The sequence below is a fragment of the Acipenser ruthenus genome, chromosome 41 (genome assembly GCF_902713425.1).
Source record: "Acipenser ruthenus chromosome 41, fAciRut3.2 maternal haplotype, whole genome shotgun sequence".
Classification (NCBI taxonomy): Eukaryota; Metazoa; Chordata; class Actinopteri; order Acipenseriformes; family Acipenseridae; genus Acipenser; species Acipenser ruthenus.
The window spans coordinates 5744605-5761336 of NC_081229.1; the positions used below are offsets into that span (position 1 = coordinate 5744605).

The 16732-nt window shown below is 44.8% G+C and overlaps 1 protein-coding gene across 1 annotated transcript in view; it reads left to right on the forward strand.

Moving 5' to 3' along the window:
* LOC117434001 (complement factor B-like) overlaps positions 1-16732 on the forward strand; it is a 50814-nt gene that overhangs the window by 18048 nt on the left and 16034 nt on the right. Inside the window, exons 6-13 of the mRNA XM_059010721.1 lie at positions 3832-3965; positions 4238-4373; positions 4673-4804; positions 4950-5048; positions 11248-11385; positions 12418-12530; positions 12733-12883; positions 13897-14050. Of these exons, the coding sequence (XP_058866704.1) occupies positions 3832-3965; positions 4238-4373; positions 4673-4804; positions 4950-5048; positions 11248-11385; positions 12418-12530; positions 12733-12883; positions 13897-14050 (1057 nt within the window). The remainder of the gene's footprint in view (positions 1-3831; positions 3966-4237; positions 4374-4672; positions 4805-4949; positions 5049-11247; positions 11386-12417; positions 12531-12732; positions 12884-13896; positions 14051-16732) is intronic.

A 16732-nucleotide genomic window follows, 5' to 3' on the forward strand; every position in this document is an offset into this window, starting at 1 on the left:
GCAGAGCCTCTCACAGGGGTGTTAATATTCACAGCGCTGCCCCTCACCCAGGAAAGCAGAGCCTCTCACAGGGGTGTTAATATTCACAGCTCTGCCCCTCACCCAGGAAAGCAGAGCCTCTAACAGGGGTGTTAATATTCACAGCGCTGCCCCTCACCCAGGAGAGCAGAGACTCTCACAGGGGTGTTAATATTCACAGCACTGCCCCTCACCCAGGAAAGCAGAGCCTCTCACAGGGGTGTTAATATTCACAGCGCTGCCCCTCACCCAGGAAAGCAGAGCCTCTCACAGGGGTGTTAATATTCACAGCTCTGCCCCTCACCCAGGAAAGCAGAGCCTCTAACAGGGGTGTTAATATTCACAGCGCTGCCCCTCACCCAGGAAAGCAGAGCCTCTCACAGGGGTGTTAATATTCACAGTGCTGCCCCTCACCCAGGAAAGCAGAGACTCTTACAGGGGTGTTAATATTCACAGCGCTGCCCCTCACCCAGGAAAGCAGAGCCTCTCACAGGGGTGTTAATATTCACAGCGCTGCCCCTCACCCAGGAAAGCAGAGCCTCTCACAGGGGTGTTAATATTCACAGCGCTGCCCCTCACCCAGGAAAGCAGAGCTCTCACAGGGGTGTTAATATTCACAGCGCTGCCCCTCACCCAGGAAAGCAGAGACTCTCACAGGGGTGTTAATATTCACAGCGCTGCCCCTCACCCAGGAAAGCAGAGACTCTCACAGGGGTGTTAATATTCACAGCGCTGCCCCTCACCCAGGAAAGCAGAGCCGCTCACAGGGGTGTTAATATTCACAGCGCTGCCCCTCACCCAGGAAAGCAGAGCCTCTCACAGGGGTGTTAATATTCACAGCGCTGCCCCTCACCCAGGAAAGCAGAGACTCTCACAGGGGTGTTAATATTCACAGCTCTGCCCCTCACCCAGGAAAGCAGAGCCTCTCACAGGGGTGTTAATATTCACAGCTCTGCCCCTCACCCAGGAAAGCAGAGCCTCTCACAGGGGTGTTAATATTCACAGCGCTGCCCCTCACCCAGGAAAGCAGAGCCTCTCACAGGGGTGTTAATATTCACATGCTGCCCCTCACCCAGGAAAGCAGAGCCTCTCAAAGGGGTGTTAATATTCACAGCTCTGCCCCTCACCCAGGAAAGCAGAGCCTCTCACAGGGTTGTTAATATTCACAGCTCTGCCCCTATAGTCTCAGAAACAAAATGTTAGAACTTGAAGCTACTGCACTAAGTAACTACGATGTGATAGGTGTTACAGAAACTTGGTTTTCTGAGAGTGATGGAGATGAATATAATATTAGTGGGTACACACTGTATAGGAAAGCCAGGCAGGACAGAAGAGGCGGAGGGGTAGCGCTATACATCAGAAATAGTATTGAAGCCCAGGTGTTAAATCTGGACAAAGAAATAATGGACATAAATTCAAAGGGCATAATAATAGGAACATATTATAGACCGCCAAATTCAGATGCCGAGCAAAATAATCTGTTATACAATGACATTAGAAATGTGTATAGCAAAGGAGAAGCCATACTAATGGGGGATTTCAACTTCCCCCGTATAAAATGGGAAAACCTGGTGAGGAGCGGACGAAATTGAAATGGTGGAAATGAGGGGAGGCATGCCTTGATTTAGTCTTTTCAAATAATGAAGACAGAATAACTAAAACAGAGGTCAGAGACAACATGGTCTCATTTGAAGTGATTTTTAAAACCCCAAAAGAAATGACCAAAGCTAAGGTTTACAATTTTACAAAAGCAAACTATGAAGGTATGAAACAGAGACTAACAGAAGTAGATTGGAGTAAAATAGAGAAAACATCCTGTCACAAAGATGGCCGGAGTGGGTGGCGTCAGACCAGAAGCAGGAAATAAACAGACAGAGAGGTGTGGTTTGGTGAAGCTGAGCGAATGCTTTCACTCAGCATTTAATAAACAGAACAGAAAATAAAAGGTTTGAAACAACAAAACACAGCACAAAACAGGACACGGCACTTGTAGCCAAAATAAATAGACGAACAAAACGGACTAGACAGACAAACAAACACGGTGAGCAGATACTTTAACTATTTACTTTTAAAATTCACAATTACCTCCGTCTCCAATCCCGTTCTCCACTCACCGAACACCCAACCCCCGAGTGAGAGCTATGTGTCTCTATATATACTGTTGTGCTGGGATTCAATTACTAATTAATTATTCACTTGAATCCCAGCACGTGAATTCATTACGTGCAACCCCGTGCTCACATATTACATTTAACCAGCATGTGAAGTGATTTGTGCCCTCTTCGTGCCTAAATACAAATCTACACTTTTAAATCACACGTGAAACACAGACCCATTTATATCCCGTGTACCAATCTATACACCACGGGGCACATTGCCACACATCCACAGAAAAAGGATGACCGTTTTTTTCAAAATGTAGTACTAGAGGCACAAAACAAGTACATCCCAAAAGTAGACAAATCTAAATCTAAAACAAAATGGCCAAAATGGTTTAATAGTCAATTTTTAAAAAAAAAATCAGTGAAAAAAGGCACTTTACAGAGCATTTAAAAGGGACCAAAAACAAAGTACACAGAAAGAGTACTTGGAACTGCAAACACAAGTCAAAAAGGAAGTTAGAAAGGCCAAGAGAGAGATAGAAATCAATATTGCTAAGGGGGTTAAAACCAATTCCAGAATGTTTTTCCAATATTATAACAGCAAGAAAACATTCAAAGAAGAGGTAAATGTCTAAGAGACACAAATAAGAACATAAGAAAATAAGAAAGTTTACAAACGAGAGGAGGCCATTCAGCCCATCTTGCTCATTTGGTTGTTAGTAGCTTATTCATCCCAGAATCTCATCAAGCAGCTTCTTGAAGGATCCCAGGGTGTCAGCTTCAACAAAGGTAATGGCAAAGTCATAGACGAAGAAAAAAAATAGCAAATATATTAAATGATTACTAAGGTTTTTACAAAGGAGGACATGGACAACATGCCATTTGCAGCTTGTTCAAAATGCAGCTGCCAGGGTGCTAAGTAGAACAAAGGAAAGAGAGCACATAACTCCAGTGTTGGCTGCACTTCACTGGCTTCCAGTACGTTTTAGAATTGATTTGAAGGTCTTGCTGCTGACTTACAAGGCGTTCTCCATGGTCTGGCTCCTGACTATCTAAAGAGCTCCTGTGCCCACCTGCACCTGTCCGTGCTCTAAGGTCAGCCGACTACACTCTTCTGCTTGTTCCAAAGACCAAGACCAAGAGAAAGGATGAAAGAGCTTTCAGCTATAATAAAGTACTAAGACTGAGGAATAGATTGCCATCCGACATCAGAGAAGCAGAGTCACTGCATGTTTAAGTCGAGGTTAAAAACTCATTTTTTTAGATTAGCTTTTGAATCCTGATTTTATGTATCAATCTATTATTATTTTTAATTTGTTCACTGTATTTCTGTTTTTAACTGAGTTGTTGCTTACTTTTTATTAATATTACCAATTTTGCTGTAAAAATTGTGTTAAATTCTGATGTTGTTGTTGTTTTTTATTGTATTGTAAAGCACTTTGAGACACTTTGTGTGAAAGGTGCTATATAAATAAATAAAATAAACATTGTTTTTTAAATCCTAAGCAGAGTTGACAAAGTTTAGACAAACACTTTGTACACTATGTACAGTATGAAACACTAAAGGAAACTTAATGAATTCAGTGACACATGGTATGACTGAAAGTCTTTTTCAACTGACTTTCATTTGAAGCATTTCTCATTGAATTACATTTCTTCTGGTATGAATGTTACTGACACACTTTTTTGTTTTGCTGCCTGCTCTTTGTAGAACAACTTGGAAGAAAGATAGTCCTCAAGAAAGGAGGGAAACTTCACATCTACATCATCTTAGATGCTTCTGAAAGTGTCGGAGAAGAGGATTTTGAAAAGTCAAAGAAATGCGCTCTGGACTTTATGGACAAGGTAAAACTTCTGTCCAACTGGGCTCCATGTAAACCCCTCCCTCTGATTGTAAAGGCACATTCTCTCCTGTAGGGGGCAGTGTAAAGCAGTTTAAAAGCTGCCCTGGGTCGCTCAGCTCCTGTCTAACTGGGATCTCTGTACACACCCTCCCCCTGCTTGTAAAGGCAGTCTCTCCTGTAGGGGACAGTAAAAAAAAGGAACATATTTGCATATTGCAACCCGTTAACAGTATGCCTTTATCTTGTTCTGTTTTTTCTGTTCTTTCCTCCCAGATTAGTTCTTATGAAGTTGAGCCAAAATGGGGCATTGTGACTTTTGCAACAAATGCTGAGAAGATTGTGGATATTGTGGACGAAACAATTGACATATCCAAAGCATACAGCCAGCTGAGTGACTTTGATTTTTCTGGTGAGTCTTGTTTTGATCACCCTTTCAGTGCCTTTGACAAAATAGCTTTTCATTTTACTGTGACTCAGAGTTTAGGAGGTTGAAGTTGTGTAATTACTAAAGAGGATGGGAGTGGGAGTATAAACTGAACAACCCGGCTTTATTAAGTATCATTCACATTCCCCACGCTGAAGTAACATCCCCATTCCCCTAGATGGCAGTGTTGTAACATAACACTTAGTAATCCTATTTAAATCAAGACACCCTAACACTACAGAAGTGTCACCTGTCCATGTTGGGATGTGTGCTTATTGTTTCAGTGCACCAGGAGCAGTCTGGAACCAATATCAAAGAAGCCCTGGACACTGTATATAAGGATATGTCGTTTCTGAAAGCTAGAATGAAAAATGAGTTTGAAGAAGTCAGGAACGTTGTTCTGCTCATCACTGACGGTATTGCTATTTATATATCTATGTATTCGATAATCAATCACATGTTTCCATCAATAACACTGAAGAAGGCATTAGCTGAAATGTTTGCCTGCTTGGCTGGTAACCTTATTATTGTTGAAATACTGTATGATTTCCCACCCCTCAGGAAAGAAGAATATGGGAGGTAAACCCGAGGATGCTGTGAGGCAGATGCGCTCCTTGTTGGGTATCACAAACCCTGGACACATCAGAGAGGAGTTCTTGGGTAAGAGAAAAATGTGGGGCGTATTGCCAAAACATTTCTTTAAAAAAGAAACACAGCGGTTAGTAAATCCTAAAACAGTAATATAACTCAGCTTGATTTTGATGAAACGCAAACGTAAAAGTGCTTACTGGATTGCACTGCTCCCTTCATGCTGTGATTTTGAAGGGAGTTTGAGCAGCGCTGGCGGAATTTCGTTAGCACTGACCAGTGAAGAAAAAGTGGGAGGTGAAAGCTGCTTGTAAATCAGGAGCTACTGACATTCCCTTTAAGAAAACGATAGCCCTAGCGATTGCCTTGCTGTGGTGCTGATGAAGAAAAAACTGCTCTTTATTCCATACCACCATTTGTTAATGCATATTTAGAAATGTTTACATTCATTGAACAATGTTGGCATATGTGACTGCAGTGTTTGTTATGTTCATAAATATTAATGATGTCATTATTTTTCAAATACATACTTCCAGCCTTTGCAATACAGAGCTTATTTACGATGTATATGTGTTTGGAACGTGGCTTCATTAACTATAGTGCTGCTGTGAAAAATAAAGATTTATAAAAAGCTTTTCCTTCACCACTTGCTAAAGTTGTTTGTCTAAAACCTAGGTTACTTAACCCTGGTTCCCTGAAAGAGAAGATGGCCACCAAGACATTACGTATGGGATATGCCTGCCCATTTGGTAGGTATTGCTGCGCTCTCTATACCAGAGCTGCAGGTAGGCCCCTTCCTGAGATGATGCACTCGGTCCAAAGGAAGCCATTTATGTTTTTCCGTCGAACCCTTGAGGGTGACCGATGCGACCTCATGGTTGGTGGTTGTCTTCTCTTTCAGGGAACCAGGGTTATGGTAAGTAACCTAACGTTCCATTTCAATTCGAAGACGACCACCAAGACCCAACGTATGGGATAATGTATACCAGAGCCGTCGCGAGGGAGAAGGAATGGCAGCATATGAGCCGTAGGGGAGCCAGGAAAGCGTCCACGCACTTTGAAAACGTACAAGGAGCTAGGGAGAGGCTGAATGACAGCACAGCAAACTCGTAATGCTTCCTTGAAAAGAGAAGAGGAGATAATTTCTGTGCTCTGGACAAATGGGAACGTGAAAGTACGCGTCCCGTAAGTCCACGGTGGTGAACCAGTCGTCCGACCGGACAGACTGGAGAATGTAACGGTGCCTCAGCATTTGGAACTTCCTTTCTTTTAAGAACCCGTTGAGGAGCCTCAGGTCTAAGATGGGGCGAAAGCCACCATTCTTTTTAGGTACCAGAAAATACCTTGAGTAGTACACCTCTCCGTGGGAGGTGGGGTCTATGAGACGAATGGCTCACTTGCACAGCAAGGTGGCCACTTCCTTCTGAAGTACAGAGGCCTGGAGAGGGTGTGTCACGACAGTATTCGTGGTGCCTCGAAAGGGAGGAGGTCCCAAGCGGAACTGAAGCACGTAATCGTTTTGCACGGTGGCGAGCACCCAGGAGTCTGAGGTGCAAGTGCGCCATTACTGCAGCTTTTGTGCCAAAAAGGGGGTCTAAAGCCGTCAGCCTTCAGGGGCCCTGCTCGGCCTGCTGAGGCTGAGGCTGGGCAGTTTAGGGTGGCTGTTTAGGTCGCTGGCCCTGAAAACGCTTCCTGTGATGCTGGTGTGTGGACTGGCCATGTCCTGCTTTCCACCTGCCTGCCGGTTGGGCCCAGTTGCTAGCTGGTGGTGTGCCCTGTAGGCGATGCCTTAGGTCACCCAGTGGAGCCATGTGGTCTGGAACTGTACTAGTGACAGTCCGCGTCTGAGGAGCTTGCCAGCAGCTTGACCTGCCCCACGTGGATTCACAGAGAGGTAGCAATGCTGCCACCTGCCGGGACGCCTCGCATTCCCGGTGGGATCTCTGTAAGATCTGCTCCATGGCTGGCCCAAAGGTATGTGCGTCAAGCAGTGCGGCCTTATCCGCATCAGGAACTCTGGCTTGTGACAGTCATAGCTGTCTACGAGTCACAATCAAGCTAGCCAGGCTCCGGTCATGAGCATGCCCTTGGAGACCGGTGATCTGCAGCAGTGTGCTGGACAGGAGACGTAACTCAGGGAGCAGGGCCTCGTGCAGTACACCGTCCATGTAAGCAGTAAGCACTCTCGCTGTATTAGACAGGCGTGTTTCCTGAGCTTCTGCTGCATACGCCTGCTTGAGATGCATTTCTGTCACCTTACATTGAGGGTTTGGGCACACCGGGTCTCTAGCCAACCCACCCACCAACGGGGCCTTAACTAGGGCCGCGATGGTAGAGTCTAACCGGGGGAACTCCGCTAGGCCAAGCTTATCCGCGCCTTCTAAGGAGACAAGTGGTGCAGCCTGTTTCAGCACACTTGGACCCGAGGCTGGACGATCCCAGGAGGAGCATACCTCCTCCATTAAGTCTGAGAAGGCCGGGAACTTCTGAGGGTGAGGAGCCATCACCTGCATCTGGAAAGCGGACCGGCATGGTTCTCCCCAGAGGCCGCTATGGAGAGCATGTCCTCTTGCGCCAGCTGAGACGCCCCTTCCCATCCACCCTGAACTCCTCTGGGGGAGGGGAAGTATGGCAATTGGGGCTGCAGCGTGGCCTGGACAGGGGCCTGGGCCACCGGCGCCTGTTTAGCCAAGAGCTCTAGGACCTGGGCCATCTGGGCCTTGAGGTCCATAATGTCCCTTGCCTGCTTGGAACGCTTCACCCTTCTTGCTTGCGGAGATGGGAAGCGACTGTGGGCGGCCTATGCATCGGGGATGCCTAGCAGGGGGTCCTGGGACAGGTCATGGAGGAGGGGCTCTGGGGCTCCAAGAGCCACCGATGGTCCGGCCATAGAGGGCGTGGAGCTCGCCTCACAACAAAACAAAACATTGATCGCTATACTTAACAAGTACCTTGCAAGTTGGATCTGTGTTTGAAAAGCGTGAAGCACACCTGTATCTGTATCCCAATTCTGACTCGCTTACCAAATCTGAAGCAGCACTTTCTGGTTCCTGTTTGTTTAATGTTAATCCCTACTGTCCCACACATCTCTTGCCATTTTAGAAACTTTCATGCAAATTCTGGCAATGTGGTAAATCGGTACAAGGCAAAACATGTTATGATAATTACTTCTAATATTTATAAACTATGTCATTTATGGTGAACACCAGAGTTGTAATGACTCGAGTCAGTGACTTGACTTGACTCAGAATCAAGTCGCAATTTTTCGTGACTGGACTCGACTCGAGTCATTGCCATCAAATGACTCGACTTGACTCGAGTCCCTGCAAGCAAAGACTCGACTCTACTCGACTCCCTGCTCAAAAGACGTGACTCGACTCGAGTCACGCAAAAGTGTCTCCATCTGACTCACGTCATTGTTTTTATGATAAAATCAATAACAAACTTATTTCATTACATTTTATTTAACAGATGCCTTTATCCAAGGCGACTTACAGAGACTCAGGTGTGTGAACTATGCATCAGCTGCAGAGTCACTAACAACTACATCTCACCTGAAAGACGGAGCACAAGGAGGTTAAGTGACTTGCTCAGGGTCACATAATGAGTCAGTGGCTGAGCCGGGATTTGAACCGGGACCTTCTGGTTACAAGCCCTTTTCTTTAACCACTGGACTACATGCAGCCCCTCTCTAACGCACGCAGTCACCTTGTCATTGTGCACATAAACAGGTGTCTGCCATGGTTGTTAAGACCATTACTGAGGAAAATAGTGATTGTTGAGTTTTGACAGAGAAAAAAACAAAGCAACAACAACATGGAGAGTACATTAAAGTACCTGCAGTGGTGGAGTTCACTTTTAATAATTATACAGTCGACTGGGGGAGAAACAAGCAGGCTGCATCCTGCCAGCACTGTAAAGTGACAATATGAATAAACTGCATTCAAAACATAGCACCAGTAACTGCCACTAATTTATACCGGTATGTTTTTAGTTTTTTTCAACAGCTAAATTGCGAATCTGAATTAATTAAAAACTCGGGCACAATGCAACAGCTGTATTTTACCAAAATGAGTAGCTAGTCGATATTCGATATTTAAAAAAATAAATAAAAAATGCCAGGGCAAATTAAACAACACGGCAGGAGTTATTGATTAGGAGTTATTGATTAGGAGTTATTGATTAGGAGTTATTGTTCAGGTTTTGTTAGCACACAAATAAATGTAATGAATGTATGGAAAACGTTTTTAATAAGTACAATTTTGCTGAGTGAAAGCTTGAAAACTAAATAATTTGGTAAGTATTTGGTGCTCACTAGTCTATTTTTTTAATTTAATGTATGCATGGTTGTATGTATTTGATCTATTTATTTAGTCCCAGGTGGGCCGCGGGAGCAATGACATTCTATGATTTTTTTTTTAATTAATCTATTAAACCATTTTGGCCATTTTGTTTTAGATTTAGATTTGTCTACTTTTGGATGTAGTTGTTTTGCGCCTCTAGTACTACATTTTTAAAAAACAGCCATCCTTTTTCTGTGGATGTTTTCTCTATTTTACTACAATCTACTTCTGTTAGTCTCTGTTTCATACCTTCATAGTTTGCTTTTCTAAAATTGTAAACCTTAGCTTTAGTCATTACTTCTGGGGTTTTAAAAAACACTTCAAATGAGACCATGTTATGGTCTGAGTTTGCCAATGGCTCTTTGACCTCTGTTTTAGTTATTCTGTCTTCGTTATTTGAAAAGACTAAATCAAGGCATGCCTCCCCTCTAGTCGGTGCCTTGACAAATTGCGTTAGGAATCAGTCATTTGTCATTTCCACCATTTCAATTTCGTCCGTCGTGCTCCCCACTGGGTTTTCCCATTTTATATGGGTGAAGTTGAAATCCCCCATTAGTATGGCTTCTCCTTTTCTACACATACTTCTAATGTCTTTGTATAACAGATTATTTTGCTCAGCGTCTGAATTGGGCGGAAGTTCTCCTATAGCTGGTTCCACCCCAGAGGTTCTAGGGAATAGAGGGAGCAGGCATGGGAGGATAGAGAGTGGAGGGAAGACTGACCAGTCTGCCTGTACAGTAGGAGCGGAGAGGGCGAGAGGGGGTGTAGGGAGACACAAGGGATTGGGAGATAGGAGGGGGCAGTCTGGTGAAGAGAGCGATAGGCAAGAACAAGGGTCTTGAATTGAATGCGAGCAGAGATTGGTAGCCAGTGCAGGGTGCGAAGCAGAGGGGTAGCATGAGAGTAGCAAGGTTTGGAAAAAACAAGACAAGCAGCAGAATTTGGAATGGGCTGAAGGGGGCACTAGCCAAAGATGGGGAACCAGCACAGAGAGAGTTACAGTAGTCGAGTCTGGAGAGTACAAGAGCTTGGACCAGGAGTTGGGTATTATAAGTGGTGAGGACAGATTCAGTAGATGTTGCTAGGAAAGAAGCTGCAAGTGCATGACAGGGAGTAGGAGAGGGAGGGGTCAAGAGTAACACACAGGTTTTTAGCAGAAGGAGATGGAGAAAGAGTGATAGAGGGATACTGAGATGGAGAGGTCAGAGGAGGGAGAGGAAGCAGAAGGAAAGTAGAGGAGATCAGATTTAGAGGTTGAGTTTGTGATGTGAATGTGTCCAGGTTGGGATAGCTGAGAGTCTGACATGCGGGAGGAGATGTGGGAATCAAAGGAGGGAAAGGAGAGGATGATCTGGGCATCATCAGCATAAAGGTGGTAGGAGTAACCAAAATAGGAGATGAGTACCTAGCGAATGCGTGTAGAGTGAGAACAGGTGTGGGGCCACAGGGCAGATCCTTGAGTTACACCTGCAGAGAGGAGTGAGGAGAAGAGAGATAGCCACACCAGGAACCCTCGAAAGAGTGTTAAGAAAGATAACCAGGCCTGAGATGCTCAAGTCAGAGAGATGAGAGGAGAATAGCATGATAAAAGGCAGAGGAGAGCTCAATGATAATTAGAATGGAGAGGAGGGAGGCAACCTGAGCAGAGAGCAGAGAGTCAGTTACACAGAGGAGGGCGGTCTCTGTGCAGTGTTCAGGGCAGAACCCGGATTGAAGAGGGTCAAGCAGAGTGGAAGGATGCCAGCTACTTACAGCTGCCTGTGTCCCAATCTCCTAAAGCAGTTTTAAAACTGTCAATCAGTGCAGAGATTTAAAGACTGGAGTGATGATGATGCTGAGTTGAGATGGAGTTTAAACACAGGGCTGCAGCATTTTGAACAAGTGGAGGTTAGCAGAAAGACCTTTATTCTGTATCTCACCCCCTACAGATATTTACGTTTTTGGAGTTGGTGAAGACATTGATGAGGATGAAATCAATCTGATCGCGTCAAAGAAGGACAAAGAGAAGCACGTTTTCAAACTGGAAAACCCTGAGAAACTGGCAGAGACTTTCGAGCAGATGATAGGTGAGCCAATGAGTGAGGTACAGTACAGTACAGTACAGTGCAGTGCTCCCCTGTATATCAAAATTAAATGAATGAAGGGCCCTGTAACAGGGGAGATCTGTGCTGACTATCTGGCGTATGCGTGGTTCTGCAGGAAGAGGGCAGCAGTCTCATAAGATCCGCCTGTCGGTCATGGTGATGACACGGAGAGGTGGGGAAGAGGGTGTGTTGGCTTTCCCTCTCTCTGAGTGGTTGAGAGGCGGGCCTTGTGGGATTGCTTGGCCCATAAGAACTGCGATTGGTTGTGCATTCGGGTGGCTGTGATTGGAAACACACAGAGACGCTGGCTGAGAAGCCCAGTGGTTGGAGCGAGCGACCAAAACAGGCAAGCACGGCTGAGGAAGACAGCCAGCAATAAATAAACCATTTATTAAAATATATTGTTACGTACCCGAGGGTACGTGTGTAGTGATAGGGGAACCTTGGCCACCCCAGTGTATAGTGCATAACAGCATAGGACGGAGATCCCAAGCTGACCGGATTAGCGGCAGTGGGGGCACTGTGTGAGCAGCACCTTTATTTTGTAGTTTTATTACTGTGTTTTATTTTCCCTTTTCATTTCACCTTTTGTTTTCATTATTATTTTGAGCACCTGTGAGTGCGCCAGCTTTTAACTGTTTACCAGTATTGGTATTCCTGTGGTCCTGTGTACCGTTGCCAGTACTCAGGCCACGGACAACAGCGCCCTCTGCGGGCTAAAATAAAAACAGCAGTACAGTGTTTTCAAATCAAACTTCTGTCTCCCTTGTGTGTCAGTGAATTGCCAGCCATCCTTCCACAGGCCCTCATACAGGACAATACAGGCAGGGCATGTACAGTGTACTGTCCTAGCACACAGACCAGCAGTGAATGAACCAAATGTGTGAATTATTGAATCGTAAACATTTTTCATCTTCTTTGCGACTGTATAGTCTTTTTCTTTTAGTTTCAGTAAATTAAATGTACTTTAGATTGCATATATATTTGTATTCATACGTTGTGCTGTATGTGCAGATGAATCTGACAGCGTGGGTCTGTGTGGGCTGTACCGGGAGTATGACAAAGAATCAGAATCAGAGAAAACAAAGAAAGAAAAGTACCCCTGGCACGTCTCCATCACGATAACAGTAAGACTAACATATTATTTTCTGTTGTACACTACACCACCCTTCACAACACTATTGTACACTACATCACTTCACAACACTATTGTACACTAGACCACTTCACAATCCTATTCTACACTACACCATACTTCCCTACAGTATACTCCACTACACCCTATTTCACAGCAGCCTCACTGTTCTCTGTAAACTTGTGTCATCGCAGCGGCAAAGCGGGAAGGAGGACTGTAAAGGAGCCGTCGTCAGCGAGCGCCACGTCCTGACCTCGGCTCACTGCTTCACCACAGAGGAGCAGGCGAAGGATGTGAAGGTGATAATCGATGACTCCACGATTGGCACTCCTGGCCGCTCTAAAGGTCAGAAACCCTCCCTCGTGGAGCAGCTCCAATAAACCCCTCCCTCGTGGAGCAGCTCCAATAAAACATTCCCTCATGGAGCATCTCCAATAAAACCCTCCCTCGTGGAGCATCTCCAATAAAACCCTCCCTCGTGGAGCAGCTCCAATAAAACCCTCCCTCGTGGAGCAGCTAAGATAAAACCCTCCCTCATGGAGCAGCTCCAATAAAACCCTCCCTCGTGGAGCATCTCCAATAAAACCCTCCCTCATGGAGCAGCTAAGATAAAACCCTCCCTCATGGAGCATCTCCAATAAAACCCTCCCTCGTGGAGCAGCTAAGATAAAACCCTCCCTCGTGGAGCATCTCCAATAAAACCCTCCCTCGTGGAGCAGCTAAGATAAAACCCTCCCTCATGGAGCATCTCCAATAAAACCCTCCCTCGTGGAGCAGCTCCAATAAAACCCTCCCTCATGGAGCATCTCCAATAAAACCCTCCCTCGTGGAGCAGCTAAGATAAAACCCTCCCTCGTGGAGCAGCTCCAATAAAACCCTCCCTCGTGGAGCAGCTCCTATAAAACCCTCCCTCGTGGAGCAGCTCCAATAAAACCCTCCCTCGTGGAGCAGCTCCAATAAAACCCTCCCTCATGGAGCATCTCCAATAAAACCCTCCCTCGTGGAGCAGCTAAGATAAAACCCTCCCTCGTGGAGCATCTCCAATAAAACCCTCCCTCGTGGAGCAGCTAAGATAAAACCCTCCCTCGTGGAGCATCTCCAATAAAACCCTCCCTCGTGGAGCAGCTAAGATAAAACCCTCCCTCGTGGAGCAGCTCCAATAAAACCCTCCCTCGTGGAGCAGCTCCAATAAAACCCTCCCTCGTGGAGCAGCTCCTATAAAACCCTCCCTCGTGGAGCAGCTAAAATAGAACATTCCAGTGATTCTGACCTGATGTGTTGCCCCTTTCGTATATGAAACACCGATACACATTAAACAAACAAGTTCCATTCATTTTTCCATTCTTTTTTCTCAACAGTTAAAGATGTGGAGCAGATTTACATTCATCCCGAATATAACATTGCAAAAAAGAAAGCTGAAAACATTTCCGAATACTACGACTACGACGTTGCACTGATTGAACTGAAGAGTGACGGAAAAAACCCTACAATTCTCTTTTCGAAAAATGTGCGGTAAGATAGCAAAGTCCTTTTTGTAAATGAGTAGCTCTTATTAGATATGGAGAAGAAATACATTTAAAAGTTAGCAGAACTAGCAGAACTATTATTATTAACAAAACTGTAAACTTTGATATATTATGTGTAGTGGGCTGAACCTCACATGACTGATTCATTTGTTATGCAATATATAAAAGTTGCATTTCCCTGTTGCAAGTTAATTTCAATCACCATGGGCAAGAGATCTGACAGACTTTGATAGACAGCTGATAGCACCATAGGTGCTTGGTTGGCAGGTGCTTCCTTATCCAACACTAGGCTACATAAATTCCATAATTCAGGAGGTACAGTCTGAAAAGGGATGACTCCCTGAAGGATAAATAGCTGCACCCTATTGACAGTGTCCTGGCAGGTGTTTCTATTTCTTGTCCAAGTACAATATATATTTTAATCTGACAATCTGCTTATATAGTTTCATCATTTTATCTCCTTCTAAGCTTAATAAATGTGTGAAAGCATTTCATCCTTTTGAAAATGCTGCTGAATACTGCAAGACTATTTGTGAGAAATATAACCTTATTTTTTCTTCTAAAAAGCCTATCATCAGTCCAAAAGGTAATACGTTATGCAGGACTAACTCATTGGAAAGGTTAAGTGGAAATGTTGAAAAGAAGCTGGATAAATTTGGGGACATCATCTACGCATATGGAAGTGAGAGGTTTGGAGTTGAAAAAAGGAAGGAAAAAGTACAAACTATTCCTGGAAAGTCTAGACGGCAGCAGGAGATTGAACGCTTAGTTAGAGAAAGGAGACAGCTGAGGAAACAATGGAGAAGAGCAGAACAAAGTCAGAAGGAGGGACTAAGTCTCTTACAAAGGGTCATAAAAGATAAGCTTGCAACATTGCGCAGAGCTGAGCGCCTACGGAAATGCTACAAAAAGAAGGAGCGTGCGAGAACTAACTTTTATAAAGACCCATTCAAATTTGTAAAGAAGTTATTCACCAGTGAGAAGAATGGCACACTAAAAGCATCTAAGTTTGAGCTGGAGAGATATTTGGAGGAAATACACACAGATTCAAAAAAGGCAGGAGCCTATGTCAATTCCTTCAGACATCCCACCTATCAATCCACCAGAATACCAAATGGAGGACTGTGCACCTAAGTGGAAAGAAGTAGAGCAAGCTGTGAAAAAAGCAAGGGCTTCATCATCACCAGGGCCTAATGGAGTTCCGTACAGAGTGTACAAGAGTGCTTCAGGAGTTCTACAAATCCTGTGGAAATTGATGAAAGTGGCATGGGAAAAACAGGCTGCACCAAGAGCATGGCGCCGAGCAGGTGGAGTCTTTATACCTAAAGAAAAAGATTCTACAAGCATCAGTCAGTTTCGCCCTATTTCCCTATTAAACTTAGAAGGCAAGATTTTCTTCAGCATTATTGCTCAGAGATTGTCAACTTACCTATTAAAGAACTGCTTCATTGACACTTCAGTACACAGAGCGGGCATTCCAGGTTTCCCAGGATGCTTAGAACACATCAATGTGATCTGGTAACAAATTCAATCAGCTAAAAAGGAGAGGAAGGAGCTCCATGTGACATTCCTGGATTTGGCTAATGCATATGGTTCAGTGCCACATGAACTACTTTGGGCAGCATTTGATTTTTTCAGTGTACCGATGACAATAACAAATTTAGTGAAAGCCTACTCTGGAGATTTGCAATTTAGTTTTTCAACTTCAGAACTCAGCACTATATGGTAATGCCTAGAAGTTGGAATAATGGCAGGATGCACCATTTCTCCACTGGCTTTTACAATGGCAATGGAATTAATCATTAGGGCATCAAAATGGGTAGTGGGAGGAGAGCGCTTGGCTTCTGGAATGCGACTACCACCAATTGGAGCATACATGGATGACATGACAACCATGACTACAACAGTAGCCTGCACTAATCGGTTATTGGGCAAATTAACCAATAACATTGAATGGGCACGAATGCAATTCAAGCCCACTAAATCAAGGAGCATCTCTATAATTAAAGGGAAGGTAGTAGATAAAATGTTCTTCATTAATGGTGAGGCAATACCAACAGTGTCTGAGAAGCCAGTGAAGAGTCTTGGGAGATGGTACGACGGGGATCTAAAGGACACAGTTCGTGTGGGAGAAGTTAGACAACAAGCAGTGGAAGGGTTGAAGAGCATAGACAGCAGCGCTTTACCAAGCAAACTAAAACTCTGGTGCTTTCAGTTTGGTCTACTGCCGAGGTTGCTGTGGCCACTGACTGTGTACGAGGTTTCTTTGACAACAGTAGAGAAGCTGGAAGCCTTAATCAGTTCATACATCAGGAAATGGTTGGAAGTTCCACGCTGCCTCAGTAGAGTGGGACTTTATGGTAAAGGAATACTGCAGCTACCAGCATCCACTCTAACCGAGGAGTTTAAGTGCGCCAAGGTCAGACTGGAAATTACATTAGTAGAGTCATGCGACAAATGCGTAAGGGAAGCAGCACCTGCGCTGAAAACTGGAAGAAAGTGGGCGGCAAAGAAAGCTGTGGAGGATGCAAAGGCTGCCCTTCGAATTGGTGATATCATGGGGCAAGTTCAGCATGGAAGAGGGGGTCTTGGTCTCAGTTCAGCTCCTCCTACATGGCACAAGGCAGCCCCAGCTCAACGGAGGAAGATGGTAGTCAACGAGGTGCAA